Source organism: Cheilinus undulatus, linkage group 15, assembly GCF_018320785.1.
Source record: "Cheilinus undulatus linkage group 15, ASM1832078v1, whole genome shotgun sequence".
Taxonomy (NCBI): Eukaryota; Metazoa; Chordata; class Actinopteri; order Labriformes; family Labridae; genus Cheilinus; species Cheilinus undulatus.
Window position 1 is genome coordinate 787537 of NC_054879.1, and position 21211 is coordinate 808747.

Here is a 21211-nt window from a genome sequence, read left to right on the forward strand (position 1 = left end):
CTGTTCTCCTGGTGTAACTGAACTGGCTATAGGTTTTATCAGCAGTGACTAGAGTGTGCTTTCAGATTAATGAGTTCATGTTGCTCTCATCAGAAGATTTACACATCTCCCCCTAACCCCCCAGTGCCTCCTGGCCCCCCCACTCCATGGATCGTGGACACAGGAAATGACTCAGTCATTCTGGCCTGGAAGCCTCCGCTGTACAACGGAGGAGGAGACATCTCTGGATACCACGTGGAGAAGGTTGGACACATTCAGACACAGAGCTGATGGATGCTGGTCTGAAATCTCTGAGCTGAGATGTTCACCTCTGTTTTCCTGTACTCAGGTTCTGGCCGGAGAGAAGGACTGGACTCGCGCCACTGAGTTCAGGTGTAAGGAGCTCACCTTCACTGTGACCGGTCTCACCGAGGGAGCTGATTACTACTTCCGTGTCCTCGCCGTTAATGACGCTGGACCTGGAGCTCCTGGGTTGACGGAGCCTGTCCAGGTCAAGGAGCCACAAGGTACGGACACTTTCATAATCAGACATGAGGAGATGGCTAGAGATGTTTTTATGGCAGTGTGTCAGAACGGTTTCCTGTCCCAGCCCTGCTTCAAGACTGTGCCTAGTCTTACTTCCTGATGCTAGGCAGTAATGGCATTACCTATCAGCACTTCAAATATGTTTTCAGTTGCTTTTTATAAATCTATTTATTCAACCTTTAACCAGTAAAGTCTCATTGAGATTTAAAATCTATTTTGATAAAAGTTTCCTGGTAGCAGCACATCTTACATGACAAGGGCCAGACACAGGGTTTCAGAAGTACAGAGGTCCAAAAGCCAAGCTTTCCAGGAAGATTTTGGGGCGTACTACTCTAGAAAACTGTTTTTTTCCCTTGATCTAAATATGTGCAGCTCTGGCTTTACTCATCTAAACAGAAGATGTTATCACCCATAAATGTGAGAAAAACCTTTACACTGGGTAGGAGGATCACAATGATGAGCATTTATGCTGCAAATGTGAATACTTTTTACATGTCTTGTATTAATGCTGAGTCTTCTTTTTTTTTCAGAGTCTCCTGTCGTGGAGTTTGACGACTCAGTGAAAAACGGCGTGATGATAAAGGCTGGCGAGCCTCTGAGACTGCCCGCCAGGGTGATCGGACGTCCTCAGCCTGAAGTGAAGTGGTCCAAAGACGAGGCGGACATCGACACTGAGCGTATGATCGTGGAGACAGAAGGCAAGAACAGCACTCTGTTCATCAAGACAGCCGTGAGGGCCGATCACGGAAAGTACAAGATCTCTGGCACCAACAGCAGCGGGACCAAGACTGCCGAGACCAGAGTGGACGTCATGGGTCAGTGTTTAGCAAAGACAGACCGTCGATGTTTGACAGCACGCCTGTTTGTGTAACTGAAGGTTAAGAGTGACACTCAGAAGCATTCAGTTATCAGATTTGAACATCTGGCTGTCTTTGGTCTTAAAGGTCTTTTTAGTTTCTTAAATGTTCAGGATTAAATCAAACAAGCCTCTTCCTGGTACTGAACACTAGACAGTCTTATATAAACGTTAAAAAGATGACATTAGGGCTCTCTTGGACCCGACTTACGGTCTGAACCCTGTTAAATGAAAGAATCTGAAATCTCCTTGTCTCTACAGACGTCCCTGGCCCCGTGGTCGACCTGAAGACTGTTGCTGTGACGAAGAAGAACATCACCCTCACCTGGTCTGACCCCTTGGACAATGGCGGCAGTGACATCATCGGCTATGAGGTCCTAAGAAAGGACTCCAAGATGAAACTCTTCCGCCAACCCATCGAGACAGCTTCTTGCAAGTGCGACATCCAAGGCCTGCTGGCCGGCGAGGAGTACGACTTCAGGGTCTTCGCAAGAAACAAGTACGGTGACGGCGCTCCGTCTGACCTGGGGCCCATCGTTGCTGAGGATCCAAAGGGTAAACACACTAATTATGACCAGTATCCAATCGTGTTTTTGGGATGAATGCTGTCAAAGAAGCTCTGCGTCTCCTTCTGGACACTAGCTAAACTCTTCCTGTGCTGCAGGTACCCCGTCCGCCCCTGAGAGGCTTCACTACACAGGCAGAAGCAAGACCACCATCACGCTGGCATGGCAGCCTCCTCGCACTGATGGCGGCAGCCCCATTGGAGGTTACTATGTTGAGAAGATGAGGTCTGATGGCACCGAGTTTGAAGTGGCACACCGAAAGATCTTCACCGAGTGCTGCGGGACTATCGAGAACCTGTCCGAGCACCAGGAGTACCAGTTCCGCGTCAAAGCTGTAAATGAGGTCGGAGCAGGAGATCCCTCAAAGCCAATCACAGCCAAGATCCAGGATGAAGAGAGTACGTAATCAAAATCTGAACATTAAAACAGATGTAGCTGAGAAACTTTAGATCAACATTTAAAAGACTTATAGCGGAAGAGAGAACATAAACTGATGTCTGTGTCCACAGTCGCTCCTGTTATCACCATCCTGAAGTACTTTAAGAACAACGCCATCATCGTGAAGAAGGGACCCGCCATTGACATCCCGGCTGAGGTGAGGGGTCTTCCTCTACCCACAACGTACTGGATGAAGGATGACGAGGTGATCGAGGCTCCTGATGGAGAGAAGATGACCATGGAGACTGAGGAGGTGAGATGATTCCTGATACATCCACACTTGTACCTGTCAGAGACGGGAAGATGAACCATCCACAGTTTATCCTGGAGTATTTCTGCAGAGCATCTAATTTCAGCAACCCTCAATAATGGTTTAAGAAAATCTCAAACCGGGGTTAGAAATATTACCATGCTGTAATCTGACATGAGAGAGGCCGTTTCATATAGGTTGCTTGCAATCACATGATCCTAAAATGTCTGTTGGGGGTCAGGAAGTGGTGGACAACCATTAGAAAAGTACTTCACAGCTCTAAATGGAGCTGTGGGCTGCAGTTATCATCAGAACACCAATGTACGTCTAACCCTCTTCTGATTCGGCTAAACAGATGAAGACCAGAGTCTAGAAGAGTCTAGTCCTGAGCTAAGAGGCTAGCAGAGCCCCCCAACACCTAAAATCCCCCTTTAGTCTCAAACAGTCCTCAATGTAATGCTGATGTTCTATCAACAGAGAAAACCCAAACGATCCCAAACAAGGAAACTGTGGGGTTAGCAACCAAGGAATGATGAGCCGTTCATGAACGAGTCTGTTCTACTGAACAACTCTTTAATGTGAGCCATGGACAAACGAGTCTGTTCTACTGAACGACTCTTTAATGTGAGCCATGGACAAACGAGTCTGTTCTACTGAACGACTCTTTAATGTGAGCTGTTCACGAACGAGCCGTTCCACTGAACGACTCTTTAATGTGAGCCATGCACAAACGAGTCTGTTCTACTGAACCACTCTTTAATGTGAGCTGTTCACGAACGAGTCTGTTCTACTGAATGATTCTTTAATATGAGCCATTCACGAATTAGTTTGTTCTTATGAACCACTCTCTAGTGTGAGCCTCTATAGCCAGCTCATATGAGTACCAGTTTCCTTTCCTCCATCCTCTGTCCTTATTTAATCCACATTTGAAAAGAAAAACTGGTACCAGATGAAGAACCAGCTCTGCTGGGCTGAGCCACATGATCTGGATCTCTAAAAGAGATGTATTTCCCGTCACAACCAGAGAGACTGGACAGACATCAGCTGAGGAAACAGATCAGTTTAATGAAACCAGGACAGAACTGGACTGGACCAAACTGGACTGCTTTGTGGAAACAGATCATACCCGACACACGTCCAGACTTTAGATGGAGGATTTTAGATTTCTGCCTGCTGATGTTTCTCTGCAAGTTTTTTCAAACTTTTCTCTGCCTGAATATTTCACTACTTTCAGGACAGAAAAGGAGCTTGAGAATAAGAATGTTTTTTTTTGTGCTTTGTTGTAAACGGCTAAAAACGGCCTATTGGTAGCGTTTCCTGCTTGATGACAGACATGGAAGCTTGACATCCGTCTTCTTTGTGCTCATGTTTTGTTTGTTTTAATGAATCAATGTGATTCTGATCCTCAGGTGGACAGGACGACTATCAAGACCAAAATCGCTATCCCAGTAACCGTCCGGCCAGACAAGGGCAACTACAAGCTGGTGGCTGAGAACTGCCATGGCAAAGCTCAGCAGCTGATCCGCGTGGAGATCCTCGGTAAGATCTGAATCACACAGAGTTCAGATTTTGTCTAAAAGTTTGCAATGTTTCCTAAATGATCCCTAAATCCAACCCTGCGCTTTCAGACCGCCCTCTTCCGCCGAGAAACATTGTGGTCTCGGACATTAAAGCAGATTCATGCTACCTCAACTGGGACGCCCCAGAGGACAATGGAGGCAGCGAGATCACCAACTACATCGTAGAACGCCGCGATGCCAGCAAGAAGAAGTCTGACTTTGAGGTTATGACCATTAACCTCATCGACAGGAGATACGGGGTGAGTACAGCAATGCCACAGAGGTCTAACCAAAGAGCAGGACTCAGATTCATTCAGCACACTCAAGGAAATCAATACATTTCAATACATCTGAAAAAGGAGCTTTTTATTTTCAGCTAGCATTCAGAAAATTAGGAACAGAAACAGTTCCTAACATCTTCAAAATCAAGCTTTTAAACATGCAGACTTCATTATTTGGCTCCACCTTTAACAGGTGCAGAGAATAACACTAAATATCCTGAATATGAGTAGAGATCAGGGATGGGCCGTATTATTTCACTCACTGTTACAGACTGTCGGATCTTCTCAATTTAACCCCTTTCTATGTTTTAAACTCAAGTGCAAAAAGAAAAAGTTAAACTAATAAGTTATACAAAATTAAATAAATTTCAAGGTGCTTTTTCAGTGCAGTGAACATGATACTTTGTATTTTATTTGCGTTTCTCTGGACAAGTGCATTTAGCAATGCATATAAAAAATTTAGAGTTAAACTTGCAGCCAATTGAATCTAATAAAGATAAAAATTAAAAATAGGAATTATATTGAAAACAAATTTCAAAAAGTAGACAAAATAAATTAAAATAAAATACGAACAAATATATAAAATATTAGGATAAACAAATTAAGAATTCATAAATTTCAAATATTCAAATTTCAAATTAAAAGACATTTAAATAAATACAAATTTAATGAAGAAAAATTACATAAATAAAAGATAATAAAATAAAAAGATTTAAAAGAAACAAAATAAGCATAAAAGACATTTTAAAATTGGTCTTTATTTGTGCAAAAGAAAGAAGTTTAAAATGAGACAAAGGAATACATGAACATATGAAATACACAGGGGGGACAAAAGAAACCCCTAAGGGTTTATAAGAGGGTCCCACCCAGCATTAAAACATTTGTGAGGCCCGTCATATACTCAATGTTCAGTTTACAGGAAAGCTATTCATTTTTGAGCTGCAGTAAAATTCATTTAAACATTTTTATGAACAGTTAAAAACGTTTATAATCTCTTCTGAAACCAGAAATAGAAGTGAGACTGCAAACAATTTAATAAAAACATTTCAAATTTTAATGAAATAAAATAAATTAAATTGAACACAAATAAAAACTTAAAAAATTATTATGAAGAAAAATTACATAAAAAACAAACAATAAAATGACATTAAAAACAAAAATAATAGAAATTGAAAACTTAATTTTTTTTAATTGAAATCCAAAAAGTAAAAATTAGAAATTTAAAGTAAACGCAAATATAATAAATTAAAAAATAAAATATCTATTCATTTAAACATCAAAAAAAAAAAAAATTGTTTGAATTGAAAATGCAAACTGAATTAATAAACTAACTTTTTATCAGGAGCAAAATTCCATGGGGAATGTTTGTTTTCATGCCAGATTTTGACTGTTTTCTTGAGGTTTATAATTTATTGGTATTTGGAATTAACTTCAGGGCCACAGTGAATGAGGTGGAAGGCCCCATATGGCCCGCGGGCCACCTGTTGCCCAACCCTGGTAGAGATAGTCATTCTGCCTGTTCTGGTTCCTCTCCTCCAGGTCTACAAACTAAACCTCAACGGTACCTACCAGTTCAGGATCAAGGCTGAGAACAAGTATGGTGTTAGTGATGGCTGTGACTCAGAGAAAGTCCAGCTGAGGGATCCGTTCGGCCTCCCTGGACCTCCCCGTAACCCAAAAATCATCGCCGCCACTGCAACCACCATGACCCTGACCTGGGAGCCTCCTCTGGACAACGGCGGCTCCACCATCCAGGGCTACTGGCTGGAGAAGAGGGAGCGTGGCGCCGTGTACTGGGGGCGAGTCAACCGCGCTCCTATCACCAAACCAGCTGTAAAGGGTCTGCAGTACACCATGCTGAAGCTCATCGAAGGAACCGAGTACCAGTTCAGAGTCTCTGCCTGCAACGCTGCAGGAATCGGACCGCACAGCGAGGCGTCCGAGTGCCGCTTCGCCACCGATCCATGCAGTGAGTACTGCTGCTTCCTGTTACAGAGCAGGGATGTTACTAGTTCTGTATCGTGGGTGGGTATGAAGCCACTGTGGCTCATGATCAGATCACCACAGTAATCAACATTAACCCTTTTCTCTCTGTCCCTCCTGTAGACTCCCTAAACGTTCCTTTTAACCGTAGTATTACTGCTGATCCCTAACCTAGATGTTCCTCTCTTATAAAAACATTCAATCCTGATCTTTGACCCTCTCCGCTCCCCCCAGACCCTCCCAGCCCACCTGGCTTCCCAGAGGTTAAGGACAAGACCAAGAGCAGCATCACGCTCACCTGGAGCCCGCCCGACAGAGATGGCGGCAGCCCTGTCAAAGGGTACATCATCGAGGTCCATGAGGAGGGCTCTCCTGACTGGAGGAGGGTGACTCCTGCAGACAAGCTTCACCCATCCACAGAAATCACCGTCCCCGACTTGAAGGAGGGCAAGAAGTGCAAGTTTAGGATCTACGCCGTGAATGCAGCTGGAAACTCCGAGCCCGCCAAGACGGGCGACATCCTGGTCCAGGATATCCTGAGTAAGAGAGACTGAGCCGTCAGAATCATACGTCTGCTTTAAATCAGATCTTTGTCACAGCTTAGACTAAGGCTATAAACTATATCTCCATGTTTCTAAATGTGAATACAAAATCAACACTAATATATTGATTAATGAGTGTTGAAAGAGCTCCACTGTTCCCACTGTAAACTCTTTACTGGGCATACTGGGGCCTTTTCTGTGGGACGACTATCAGCAGTAATATATTTAAATACTGTCCCATCCTCTATCTGCACTGAAAATATCTTGAAATGTCTTAAAAGTATTGATTTTTCCATCCTAGTCTTCAGGTCAAACTTCTTAAACAGATCAAGTTTATTACATAAAATCACCTGAACTGCTCCCTCCTGTGTTTAGAAAAGTTTGTTTTGTGTTTTCCAGTTGAGCCGATGGTGACTCTGGATGTGAGCGCCCCAGACCTGCTGAACTGCAGAGCCAGAACCACCATCAAGATTCCTGTCACCATCACAGGAAGACCTGTTCCCAAAGTCACGTGGAACTTCGATGGAACCGCTGAGACTGAGAAGAAGAACGAGCTCCACAACCTGCCAGTCGACTCTGAGGTCAGGCTGCTCTCGCGTTAATACTCAAACCGTTTTTATAAATGTAAACGTGTAAAATAAAGACGTCTAACATGGTGGCGGTGTTTCCTCTCAGATCCACTCCACAGACACCACGTCTGTGATCGTAATCCCAGAGAGCAAACTGAGCCACAGCGGCCGATACATCCTCAACGCAGAGAGTCCTGCTGGACACAAAGTGGTCAAAGTCAGAGTCAACGTGCTCGGTATGGAAACCTACAATCATGTATTCATCAATCACATTTATCACTAATTATAAGTAGAATTAGAGTCAAAATAAGAATAGAAGAAGTCTTGTTCTCCACCTTCAGATATCACCTAAAGATTGAGGAATAGTCTGCATTTTATTGGTACCAAGAGTACGGAGAGGGAAAGATGTTCTTGTTTTCAGCGTTCAGCATACAACCAATCAGCTGCAGGTCAACCCAGCGACAGTAACTAGCTAAGAAGGGTCACATGGCCACCTGCTGCTGAGTCTGTACACCAGGACGAGGAGGGCAGTCCAGTCAAACATCTTAAGCAACCTCAAACTGTAGTTGGATTTGAGTGTTGTGGATTTGAGTGATTTTCCCGGTCTCATGTTTTGTTTGGTGGACCACAGACCTGCCTGGACCTCCCAGAGACTTTAAGGTCAGCGACGTGACGAGAGGAACCTGCCGACTCACCTGGAAACCTCCGGAGTGTGATGGTGGGGACAGAGTGAAGAGCTACTTTATCGAGAAGAAGTCGGTGGACGGTAAAGCCTGGACCAAGGTACGCCCTAGCCCCCTACCAACCCGACCCACCCCTCATGCATCAGCTTCACTTTATCTACCAGTATGAGGACTACACACTGACCCTGATCTGGTTCCTTTAGGTCAACCCTGCCTGTGCTGCCCAGTCCCTGGTGGTTCCAGACCTGATCAATGGTCAGGAGTACTTGTTCCGCATCAAAGCTGAGAACCGCTTTGGCTTCGGCCCGTGGGCTGAGACCCCCGAAGGAACCAGAGCCAAAGACCCCATCCGTACGTACAGTCAGACCTTTTATGAAGTTTGGATTTGACTCTAAGGAAGCACTGCTGCTTTTATTAGTGGTTCATCAGCCAGCTTACATTATAACATCTAACTAGTGAACCACCTGACCTAGATAGAACTGTTCCTAACGGTACAGAATTACTGTTATCTTACTCTTTGTTTAATGGCACATTTTTATGTCTGTTTCTCTTCGTCTTATCCTTCTTAAAATCGAAGTTTTTCTTTGTATTTGCGCTGGTACTTTTTCTTTGTTGTACTTTTTGTCAGGAACCTGAACTGTTAGTTTTGTTATTCTGTTTCTTTTTTGCTGTTTGTCCTTGATGTCAGCATCGTCTATGGTTCACTTTTTAGGTTACAACAAAGAAAAAAACATTTAGAATTAGATAAAACTAAAAAAGACAGGAAACCCCAGAAATAGAGACGGCACATTCGCCACATACTTGTACTGAAACTAAACCTAGTCTTGGTTTTCAGACACATTTATCATTTTTTTTGGGCTGCAGATCCTCCAGATCCTCCAACCAGGCTGAAGATCCAGAGCGTGAGGAAGGGCACGGTGACTCTGACGTGGAAGGCTCCAAAGAACGACGGCGGTGCACCAGTCACCCACTACAGCGTTGACCTGCTCTGCTGGGACGCCAGTGGCCAGAAGGAGGCCTGGAGGAGGTAAACTTCCTCCTCTGAGTGCAGACCTGAACCAGATCAGGCTAAGATGCAATAAATATTCCAGATAATTCTGTGGGATAAAATACTGCTGATGTCTGCTACTCTGAGTCCTCGGGGACTCCTTTAGACCAGCTTCTTAGACCACTTTCATACAGAATCTCTGTTAGTACAGACAAATAACAGTCTTAGCTTTCAGTCAGGGCTGTCAGCGTTAATGTGTTAACCATGATTAATTTTTTCTAAACTAAATAAATCGTGTGCTATGTTGTCATTTAGGCACACTAGTTTAGATAGCCTAGCAGGGCAGCAGCAGGGTCTTTCTAACCTCTTCCTGTTAACACACTGATTTAAAACAAGGACGCCACTGCTCCTGTGAATACTTCATTTTAGTTTTTAAAAACTCAGACAGCTCAGTGGGCATTTGAGCCATTCAAATCCAACATTTACTGTTTTTCCTGACCATTTATCATAAGATATTCCTTTATAATATCCTTTATAATAATAATTCCAAAATTTAAAGCCATTCTAGAAGTTCCTTATTTCTTTTGCAATAAAAACTGAATTTTTTTTATCCAAACAGTTAGAAATATACCCTGGCTTAAGACTTTACAAACTCCAAAATAAAGACATAACAAAGAACACTTTCCTGAAAAATCTCGGATCTGAACATAAACTTAAGGAGACTACTCCACAGAGGAAGCAGCTAAATGTGAGCTCTTACAAAGAAGTGCTTTGTGTGCAGGCTAATTCATTAATAGCTATTATTTGAAATATTGTGATCAGTCAGTTTTGAAAATGTACTATTTGACAGCCCTTGTTTCTGTTTGTTAAATTTATCGTCTTTTAGTGTATCTAGTGCTTCATGCCAGAAAAAAATAGGTTTTTGAGCATTTGTGTTGACATGTATTTGCCTATGAGTGCGGGTCAGATCAGATCTTTTCCAGAATCAGGTCTGTTTTCCAGATGTGTGACTCAGAGGACTTGACTGAGACCTCTGTGTCTTTCAGGTGTAACAGGAGAGACGTGGACACCACCAGGTTTAAGGTGGAGGACCTGACAGAGGGAGACGACTATGAGTTCAGGGTGATGGCGTACAACGCAGCTGGAGCCAGCCGACCTTCAACCACCGTGGGACCCATCATGATCCAGGACCAGACCTGTAAGACCAGAACTCTCAGCCTGGGTCTGGGTGTGCTCCTAGTAAATCCATGCAATGAATTATGGGAAATGTAGGATGCAGAGTGTAAGGCTTAAAGCGCTTTATGGCAGTGCGCCTTTAATATCAACAAAGAAGAAAAGATTTCTCTTATGTGTAAGTTTGACCAGACCATGAAATCAAAATGAAAGCTTTCTTATCCTCACATTATTGCTAGTTTTCTGAGGGTCTACCGAAGCTTCTTGATGTACTTTATAACTAACATTACTGCAGTCAGTGTCTTATAGCCTGTGTTCTTCCCTACAAACATTCAGGGACCAGAAACTTCATAAGAAAATATTCTATTGTTCTGCTGCAGGTGCTCCTTCCATCGAACTGAAGGAGTTCATGGAGGTGGAACAGGGCTCCGACATCAGCATTGTGGCCAAGATCCGTGGCTGTCCATTCCCCACGCTCACCTGGTACAAGGCTCCGCCCCACAAGTCCGATGCCAAGGTGGAGGTTCAATATGACGAGCACATCAACAAGATTGTGTCAGACGACAGCTGCACGCTGCTCATCCAGCAGGGAAAGCGCCCCGACACGGGTCTGTACACTCTGGTGGCCTCCAACAGCCTTGGCAAGGCCTCCAAGGAGATGAGGCTCAACGTTCTCGGTGAGGGAAACATCTGACGAAGAAGTGTTTCAAATTTAAGACTGGAGAATGCAGAGGCACTTTCACATGATCACATTGGCTTTAATTCTCTCTCTCCTTTCTTTCAGGCCGGCCTGGGCCTCCCTCTGCTCCCATCAAGTTTGAAGAGATTGGCGCTGAGAGGATCACGCTGTCCTGGCTGCCACCAAAGGACGACGGTGGGTCCAACGTCACAAACTACGTCATCTGGAGGCGTGTCGCCAACAGGAAGACCTGGGTCCCTGTTACCAGTGAACCCAAAGAGCGTATCTGGACAGTGGAGAGCCTGATGCCAGGACACGAGTATGTGTTCAGGATCATGGCCCAGAACAAGTACGGAGTTGGAGAGCCACTGGACAGCGAGCCTGAGATAGCACGCGACCTCTTCAGTAAGTCCAGGGTTATAACTGAGTTTCATTTTCAAATAGCAATGGAAAATGGCAACATAGAGTCATCCTTTACAATTAGAAATCATGAAGTAAATGTTGGCAACGATGGAACCACCAAAACAAGCCTGGGACTTTAATGGCTGTTATTTGATTTAATCATAATTCTTCAGAAAAGTTAACTAAAGGTAAATGTTCACAGGCCATTTTTCAGCACATTGGAAATTTCTGATGACTGTGCCTACTGTTTAGTTGTTGGACCTTGAATGTTTGATTTTGTTTCATAAATAAATAACTGTCATAAGAAAATCAAGTTGTGAGGGATGGACACATACCTCAAAATACTGAACATTTGCAACGTTACGTTTTTGGTCTGATTGATAATACTCTCTGATTGGAGGAAAGCCTTCAGTTATATTTATATCTAGCTATTATTCTGATCATCGGACCCTGTCTTCACCTTTCTGCAGCCGTCCCTGGTCAGGTGGAGAAGCCAACCGTCACCAGCGTCACCATGGATTCCATGACAGTTAACTGGGAGGAGCCTGAGGACGACGGCGGCACTCCAATCACCGGCTACTGGCTGGAACGCAAAGAGACCACAGGAAAACGCTGGACCCGTGTAAGCCGCGACCCAATCAGACCCATGGGTATGGGAGAGTCTTTCGTGGTTAGTGGACTTATTGAGGGTGCCCAGTACCTGTTCAGAGTCTCTGCCATCAACGCAGCTGGACCTGGACTCGCCAGCCCCCCCACTGACCCCATCTTTGCCAGAGACCCCATCTGTGAGTCCACAAACTGAAATCACATCAGAATAAAAATCCGCAGAGCAGGATGCTGACTCTTCTGTTTCTTTCTCTAGCCCCACCCTCTCCTCCAACACCAAAGGTTTCTGATTGGACAAAGTCTACAGTGGACCTGGAATGGATCCCTCCCTTGAAAGATGGAGGCTCCAAGGTCATTGGATACTGGGTGGAGCACAAGGAGGAGGGTACCGAAGCCTGGGTTAAGGTGAGAGACACAGGCTTCTACTTTTGATAGCACTGATTCTGGGATTTGTCACCCTGTAGAATGGCCTTTCATAGAAGACCTGATTGTTTTGTACTGTGCTCAAGTGTGTGACCCCCTACCCCCCAGCCCACCCACCACCAGTCCATTACAGTGGCTGGTGGTATGTGCATTGAAGAAAGAGAGACTAGAGACAACCATGGGAACCAATCATGCCAAAAAAAAGCATGGTCCATGCAGCCAATAGAGGCCTTCCTACTGCTATGTATGTTTCTTTTTTATGTCTGACACCAACGATGGCCCACTTCTAGTTCCACCTTAACCATGCAGCTCAGAGGATAAAAAGGGCCCGTTTTAGAATGGTTTTAGGGATACCAGATGTGTAGAATCTAGCTGCCCTTACTCTGGTATAGTTGCATTCATATCTTCCCCATACCAAGTGAACTGGGGCACAGTACTTGTGTACTCAGATCTGGGTCCAGTTCCCTACTGTAGAACTGCCCAATACAAATAAATCTCTGCATGTCAGTAATCTAAGAAACTCCATGTTTGTGTTTTCAGGCCAAGGAGACAGAAACCCGAGGCACCCGGTTGGTGATCACTGGTCTGAAGACTGGTGGTAAGTACAGGTTCAGGGTGATCGCCTTCAATGCTGCTGGAAATGGCGAGCCAGGAGAAGTCCCAGAGGTGCTTGAGGTCAACGACAGAATAAGTGAGTCAACTGAGATGGCTACAGCTCAAATTAAACCTCAGTGTCTCAGTGGTGAGACCTTTTTATCCGGTTTGGTTGGACTGTAATATTTCCCGTCTTCTTCACAGTTGCTCCTGAAGTCGACCTGGACGCCTCAGTGAAGGAGAGGATGGTGGTCCACGCTGGTGGAGTGATCCGTATCATTGCTTACATCTCCGGCCAGCCAGCACCTGAGGTGACCTGGGGCAGAGATGGAGCTGCACTTCCTCCTGAGGCCAAAGTGGAGACAACAGCCATCAGCTCTTCTCTGGTTATCAAACCCTGTGTCAGGAAGCACCTTGGCGTTTATACACTGACAGCCAAGAACGCCGGAGGAGAGAAGTCCAAGAAGATCACCGTGGAAGTCCTGGGTAAAATACTGTTTAGCTTTAAAATTGCCACAGCATCCTGAATGTTTTCAGTGTGTGTATTTATTAAAAACCCTTTTGTCATTCCTCAGACGTCCCTGGGCCTGTTGGTATCCCATTGGTCGCAGAAAACCTGAGCACTGACTCCTGCAAACTCAACTGGTTCTTCCCCGAGAACGATGGTGGTTCTCCAATCAGTAACTTTGTCGTTGAGAAACGTGAGGGTGAGCGTAAGGCCTGGACCTCAGTTTCCTTCACTGCCAGCAGACAGAATGCAATTGTTCATGACCTCACCCTTGGAAAGGCCTACTTCTTCAGGGTAGCTGCTGTGAACGCAATCGGCATGGGACCCTTCGTCGAGACCGCAGCTGAAATGGTCGTCAAGGAACCAATGAGTGAGTAGTGTCAAACAGGCTCTCAAACCTGGAGGTATTACAGCTATAGACACGAAGATTAGTAGCAGTAATCATTGTCTATATTACTGTCTGCCATTGAAAACATTTACATTTTTAAAATTCACACAAATCAGTAAAAAAACTGTCTATGCTTCCCCAAGGTGTACCTGACCGCCCTGAGGACCTGGAGGTCACCAAGGTCACAAAGGACTTGATTAGTGTCACATGGAAGGCACCCAAGTTTGATGGTGGTTCAGAGATCACCATGTACATTCTTGAAGCCCGTATGATTGGCAAAGACAAGTTCACCAGACTGACAAAGGAGGCGCTCATGGAGAGAAAGTTCACCTACGACGGCCTCAGGGAGGGGGATTCCTACGAGTTCAGAGCCATTGCTGTCAATGAAGTTGGCCCAAGCAAACCCTCTTTCTGCACCAAACCAATCACCTGCAAGGATGAACTTGGTGAGAATCATTGTCGCCTCCTGGGTTTAAATCATGCTTCAGTACATTAGCATCAAATGATGTTTGTCTGTGAAAAAATGCTTTTTTAATTCAATTTAATTCAAAGCAGGATTCATTCAGAGAGTATTTAAAGAATATTACAAGTAGACACAAACCTTCCTGTGCATGGTGAAGTCCGAAATTTGAAGAGCCCTCTGGATATGCCACATTAACCTTCTGATCTTTGTGTTTGCAGAGCCACCAACCATCGAGCTGGACTTCCGTGATAAGATCATCATCCGCGTGGGCGAGAGCTGCCTGCTGGCAGGCCGTTACACCGGCAAACCTTCTCCATCCATTTCTTGGTACAGAGATGATGAGGAGCTGAAGGCAGACCAACACATCATGTTCAAGAACACCCTGACCACCATGTCGCTTGGCCTGATGAAGGCGAAGCGTGAACACAGTGGCAGATATGTAGTCGTGGTGGAGAACAGCACTGGTTCCAGAAAGGGAGTCTGCAACATCACTGTTGTTGGTGAGTAGCGGCTCAAACAAGGTTGTATAAGCCAGAAATAAGACAAAATTAGAGAAGTGGACAGCAGTATCGATATGCCATCTGTAGTGTCTGTGTTTGTTTTAAATGAGCTGTAGAAGGGGTCTAAGGATAGAAAGCAATTATGACTGAAAGAAGTAGGCTCTAAAACCCAAGAAAAGCCACTTCACTGCAATGGATGAAGATTTAATAATTGCAGCAGCAAAGATTGCTCATTTTGAGACTTCCTCTCCCTGCAGACCGTCCTACCCCTCCTGTCGGACCTGTGGTGTTTGAGGAGGTGCACAGGGAGTACATGGTCATCTCCTGGAAACCTCCTCTTGACAGCGGCGGTGTTGACGTATCCAACTACATCGTTGAGAAGAGAGACACCAATAGAGACACCTGGACCACAGTGACATCCGCCACCACCAAGACTGTATGCAAGGTAAGTCCTGATGGTTTGTCCACTGTTTTCAATTAGCTGTTGAAATGAAACCCTCAGTATTACTAAAATCTCACTGTTTGTTCCCAGATCCCCAAGCTTACAGAGGGCAGAGAGTACATCATGAGGATCTCTGCTGAGAACATGTACGGCATCAGCGACCCTCTGGAGTCCGAGGAGATGAGAGCCAAAGATCTCTTCAGTACGTCCTGTTTACAACATCCTTACGCACATTCAGAAATTCAGTTTGATTATTGTAATAGCAACATGAAATTCACATTTTTAAATAAATTAATGGGTGTTTGAATATTCAAACACCATTGCTCCTCCCTGTCCTTAACCCAGCATTGTTAACTCTCCCTCTGCAGGAGTCCCCGAGGCCCCTGAGATGCCAACAGTCAGGGAGGTGTATGCCACCAACGCCCTGGTTCTCTGGACCAGACCTCGAGATGGTGGAAAGCCCATTACCAACTATATTCTTGAGAAGAAGGAGACCACAGCCAAGAGGTGGTCCAGGGCCACCAGGGACCCTCTTTACCCTCACACTCAGTATAGAGTCCAGGACTTGGTGGAGGGCTGTGAGTACGAGTTCAGGGTGATGGCTGAAAACGAGCTGGGAACTGGAGATCCTAGCCCCCCATCCAAACCCATCCTTGCCAAGGATCCCATTGGTCAGTGCAACATCGTCCAAACATTTAGTCAAGATGAATTATAACCCATGAATGTAAAAAATAAATAAGCAAATGCATGACCCATCAAAGAACAAACTGTCTGCTCTTCGGTCTCATGTTGCTGATTTTAGATTTTATTTGCTCATAACTGAATGTCTTCTTTGATGTTCTCCTCCCTCAGTGCGTCCAAGCCCACCAGTAACCCCTGAGGTCTACGATAAGACCAAGGACTCTGTCAGCCTGAAGTGGCAGATGCCGCGCCACGATGGAAAGGGTAGAATCTTTGGGTATCTTGTTGAGTACCAGAAGCCCGGTGCTGTCGAATGGATTCAGGCCAATGAGACCCCAGAGCAGTGCCCCGACCTCCACTATGTGGTGACCGGTCTAACTGATGGACAGGAGTATGCCTTCAGGATCTTCACTGTCAATGCTGCAGGAAAATCTGACCCTGCCTATGTCAAGCAGACCATCAAAGTCCATGACAGACTTGGTACGGGGTTCATATATATATATTTATGTATGCATGTGTACATCTCAGCTCTGATCTACCTATGGCATACTTTTTCTGCAAAAATCAAGTCTTAGATTTAGTTTATTGTCATTATTTGTGCAAAGAAATCCAACAGTGTCATTTTGATTGGCAACCTGACTTCATAGAATAAACCTGGTTCTCATATATTTCTTGACAACTACCATTGTTATTTTTCTATTTTGGTCTAGTAAACCCACATATTTTATATCATCATTCCAGCCTTAACGTGTGCATAAAAAAGTGACTAAATGTGTTCCCATTTCCCCTCACAGAGGAGCCAGAGTTGTTGCTGGATGCCAACATGGCACGTGACCACCTGGCCATGCTGGGAACAGACATCACCCTCAGCGCCACCATTAGGGGCATCCCAACACCCACTGTCAGCTGGAAGAAGAATGATGGTGATGTTCCCGCCCACATAACGGTTGCTGTCACTGCCACCGGCAGCAAAGTGTTCATCCCCAAGTGTGTGCGTCCAGACTCTGGGAACTACACCATCACTGTCGAGAACGCAGCCGGAAAGAAATCAGCAACTGTTGCTGTTCTTGTGCTGAGTAAGTGAAACGGCCACCACAGATGCAGGCTTAGATTTGTGTAGATTAAATGAGTTATTTTTGTTATAATGTCCACATTAACATGCAGGTTAAGAGCGTGAGGGAAGATTTATTTGAGTATGGAACGTTTGTCAGTTTCACCAACCCATCCTCTGTTTCCACCAGACAAGCCTACTCCTCCAAGAGACCTGGTTATATCAGAGGTAACCAGCGAGTCTGCTTACCTGACATGGAAGGCTCCTGAGGACAATGGTGGTGCTGTCATCTCACATTACGTTGTAGAGAAGAAGGATGTTGCTGCAGAACAGTGGGTGCCCGTCTCTGCTGCCAATAAGAAGCTGAGTCTGATGGCCCTGTATCTGATGGAAGGTATCCAGTACTTGTTTAGGGTGGCTGCTGAAAACCAGTTTGGCAGGAGTGATTATGTGATGACCAAGACACCAATCAAAGCGGTTGATCCTCTCTGTGAGTAACCGTCATCATTAGTCAATGAATGATAATTAGCTGCCATATTCATGAAATTGTATCAGTGATCCTTGCCTGTTATACCGTCTGCTAAATAACATTGTACCTGATATCGATAGAAGTCCCATCAGTAGTCAGCAATCAGTTATGTTTTGTTCTGGGTACCTTTAGATCCTCCTGGCCCACCCAAGAATCTGCATCACACTGATGCAGAGAAGACCGAAGTTTGGTTAGCCTGGGAGTGGCCTGACCGCACTGGTGGAAGTGAAATCACCGGCTTCATCGTGGAGCACCAGGAAGAGGGTCAGACTGACTGGGTAACATTCAAGACTGTCAGCAACAACCATGCCCATGTTACAGGTCTCGTGGAAGGCAAGACTTACCGCTTCAGGGTTAAGGCTCAGAATGCTATTGGCGTGAGCCGTCCTGACACTAGCGTCCCCGTCACCTGCCAGGAAAAGACATGTAAGAAACATTCTCATCTAGTTTTCTTTAGTGCAATGAGACATTCTGTGATTTTTTCCTAAAGTCTGCAAATATCCCAATGTTGTTTTCTGATTCCTTTTCAGTGCCACCGGCTATTGAAGTTGATGTGAAACTCATTGAGGGTCTTACTGTCAAAGCTGGCAGTCCTATCACCCTTCCAGCCAAGATGATTGGCATCCCCATTCCCACTGCCAAATGGATGTCCGATGGCAAGGAGATCGTTTCTGAGGGCCGCTTTAAAATTGAGACTGCTGGATCCTCCACCATTCTTAGTATCCCTGAGTCCCAGAGAGGAGACACTGGAGAGTACATCCTCTCTGTGGCCAACCCTGCAGGCAGCAAGACTGTTGCCCTTCATGTTACTGTGCTGGATCTTCCAGGTCCACCCATTGGACCCATTAACATCTTGGAAGTCACCCCCGATTATATGATGATCCAGTGGAGGGCACCCAAAGACGACGGCGGCGCGCCAGTCACCAACTATGTGGTGGAAAAGAAGGATGTGAAGAAGCCATGGGAACCTTGGTCTGTCGTTAGCTCCGGTGGCACAAGCACCAAGGCCAAGGTGTCCAGGCTGGAAAAGGGCCGTGAATACATCGTCCGTGTCCGTGCAGAGAACAAGATTGGCATTGGGGCCGGGCTTGAGAGTCCTCCCACTATTGCCAAACATATGTTTAATCCTCCTGGTCCACCTGGCCCTCCAGAGTGCTCTGACATCACAGAGAACGCTGTGACAGTAGAATGGACCCTGCCCGACTACGATGGCGGCAGCCCCATTAGTGGCTATGTGATTGAACGCAGAGAAATGACAGGAAAGTGGATCCGCGTCAACAAAACACCTGTTCTGGACCTCAGATACAGAGTCTCCGGTCTGTTTGAAGGCAACAGCTACGAGTTCAGAGTATTTGCTGAGAACATTGCTGGTATCAGCGAACCTTCTCTCAACTCTCAACCCATCAAGGCCACACGTGCAATCACCAAGCCAGGACCACCTGGCAATCTTAAACTGAAGGACTGGAGCAAGTCTTACGCTGACATCTGCTGGACCAAGCCTACAAGAGATGGAGGCAGTCCCATTCTGGGCTATGTTGTTGAGGCTCAGAAGTCAGGAACCGCCCAGTGGGATAGAATCAACAAGGATCTCATCAAGATCTGTGCCTACAGAGTGCCAGGCCTCCTTGAAGGACTGGAGTATAGATTCCGCGTTAGAGCCACAAACAAGGTTGGTGACAGTGAACCTAGGGAGCTGGCTGAGACTGTCTTAGCTAAAGACATCCTTGTGCCCCCTGAGGTTACTGTTGATGTGTCATGCCGGGACTCTCTGACCGTTAGAGCAGGTCAGATAATAAGTTTGATCACGAGGGTGAAGGGCAGACCAGACCCAGAGATCACATGGACCAAGGACGCCAGAGCCTTGCAGAGGGACAAGCGCATAGAGATGAATAATAACTACCCTCTGTGTGAGCTGGTAATTAATGAGGCAGTCAGGTCAGATTATGGTAAATATGCAATTTTGGCCAAGAACAGTAGTGGGCAAGCACAGGCCACCATTATTGTCAATGTCCTGGACACACCAGGCGCTTGCCAGAACCTCAAAGTAGCTTACGTGACCAAGAACTCCTGCATGGTGTCCTGGGAGAACCCTGAGGACAATGGAGGCACAGAGATTACTCAGTACATTATCGAATGTCGTCAGCCAAGCCAGAGAGGCTGGTCGGTGGTGTCCAGCGACTGCACCAAGCGCCTCCTAAAGGCTCCTCTCAATGAGGGCTGCGAGTACTTCTTCCGTGTCAGTGCAGAGAATAAGATTGGCACCGGTCCACCCACTGAGACCAAGTCACCTGTACTGGCTGTTGATCCAGTTGAGAAACCTGGTGAACCAATTGACTTCCAGATCGCTGAGATTGGAAAGACCTTCTGCTTCCTTAAATGGAAGAAACCAGAATACGACGGGGGTAGCCGTAACTTGGCTTACCATGTTGAAAAGAAGCCAAAGGAGGCTGAGGAATGGGAGAGGATTCACAAGGGCGCCATAAAGGAGACCTACTTTATGGCTGACCGTTGCATTGAAAACCAGATCTACCAGTTTAGAGTTCAGACTAAGAATGAGGGAGGCGAGAGCAACTGGGTGACCACAGGTGAAGTTCTGGTTAAGGAACAGATTATGGAGCCTGAAGTTAAGATCAAACTTGATGGAACCCTTGTGGTTAAGGCAGGAGACTCGATTCCTATTGAGGCAATAGTGAAGGGAAAACCCCAGCCTGATATCAAGTGGACTAAAGATGAAGGCGCTGAGGAGATCAAGAAGAGCCCCAGACTGCAGATTGAAAGTGGTGCTGACTTCTCCAAGCTTCTGCTTACTGGTGCCAGGCGCACCGACAGCGGCAAATATGTTGTCACTGCCTCAAACAGTGCAGGAACTTCCTCTGCTCATGCTAAAGTAAATGTACTGGACAGACCTGGCCCCGTTAGGGATCTTAAGGTGTCTGATGTCACCATTGACAGGTGCAATCTGGCCTGGGAGGTCCCAGAGGATGATGGTGGCTGCGAAATCTATAACTACATTATTGAAAAATGTGAGACTAAGAGAGGAGTCTGGTCAGTCCACACCAATGCTGTCATTACCAATAAAGCTAGGGTGACTCGCCTTATAGAGGGGAATGAGTACATCTTTAGGGTACGGGCTGAGAATAAGATGGGTCCTGGACCTGCAGTGCAGAGCGAGTCTATCGTTGCCGGCACCCAGTTCAGTGTTCCTGATGCTCCTGAGGCACCCGAAGTCACCAAGATTGCAAAGGAGGAAATGACTGTACAGTGGTCAGAACCAGAGAAAGATGGCGGAAAGCCAATCATCGGTTACCTTTTGGAGAAGAAGGAGGAGCATGCAGTTAGGTGGTCTCCTGTCAACAAGGATCCAATCCCATCAACTCGTTTTACAGTAACTGGACTCCTGCCCCTCCATGACTACCAGTACAGAGTAAAGGCTGTTAATGAAATTGGCATCAGCAGTCCAAGCAAGCCTTCGCGTGCCATTACTGCCAAGGATGCAGTTGGTATGTATTGTCAAAAACCTTTTCATTGCTTT

General features: G+C 45.7%; 1 protein-coding gene across 1 annotated transcript in view; it reads left to right on the forward strand.

Moving 5' to 3' along the window:
• Positions 1 to 21211, forward strand: part of LOC121523030 (titin-like) — a 109941-nt gene that overhangs the window by 35137 nt on the left and 53593 nt on the right. Inside the window, exons 55-87 of the mRNA XM_041807760.1 lie at positions 125 to 243; positions 329 to 506; positions 1056 to 1340; positions 1643 to 1936; positions 2046 to 2345; positions 2457 to 2638; positions 4045 to 4174; positions 4264 to 4454; positions 6015 to 6444; positions 6693 to 6998; positions 7400 to 7581; positions 7676 to 7805; positions 8201 to 8352; positions 8456 to 8603; positions 9117 to 9279; positions 10287 to 10438; positions 10794 to 11090; positions 11198 to 11497; positions 11965 to 12279; positions 12357 to 12505; positions 13064 to 13214; positions 13322 to 13603; positions 13693 to 13995; positions 14157 to 14459; positions 14695 to 14976; positions 15234 to 15421; positions 15509 to 15620; positions 15787 to 16089; positions 16271 to 16579; positions 16894 to 17175; positions 17341 to 17640; positions 17812 to 18105; positions 18210 to 21179. Of these exons, the coding sequence (XP_041663694.1) occupies positions 125 to 243; positions 329 to 506; positions 1056 to 1340; positions 1643 to 1936; positions 2046 to 2345; positions 2457 to 2638; positions 4045 to 4174; positions 4264 to 4454; positions 6015 to 6444; positions 6693 to 6998; positions 7400 to 7581; positions 7676 to 7805; positions 8201 to 8352; positions 8456 to 8603; positions 9117 to 9279; positions 10287 to 10438; positions 10794 to 11090; positions 11198 to 11497; positions 11965 to 12279; positions 12357 to 12505; positions 13064 to 13214; positions 13322 to 13603; positions 13693 to 13995; positions 14157 to 14459; positions 14695 to 14976; positions 15234 to 15421; positions 15509 to 15620; positions 15787 to 16089; positions 16271 to 16579; positions 16894 to 17175; positions 17341 to 17640; positions 17812 to 18105; positions 18210 to 21179 (10482 nt within the window). The remainder of the gene's footprint in view (positions 1 to 124; positions 244 to 328; positions 507 to 1055; positions 1341 to 1642; positions 1937 to 2045; positions 2346 to 2456; positions 2639 to 4044; positions 4175 to 4263; positions 4455 to 6014; positions 6445 to 6692; positions 6999 to 7399; positions 7582 to 7675; positions 7806 to 8200; positions 8353 to 8455; positions 8604 to 9116; positions 9280 to 10286; positions 10439 to 10793; positions 11091 to 11197; positions 11498 to 11964; positions 12280 to 12356; positions 12506 to 13063; positions 13215 to 13321; positions 13604 to 13692; positions 13996 to 14156; positions 14460 to 14694; positions 14977 to 15233; positions 15422 to 15508; positions 15621 to 15786; positions 16090 to 16270; positions 16580 to 16893; positions 17176 to 17340; positions 17641 to 17811; positions 18106 to 18209; positions 21180 to 21211) is intronic.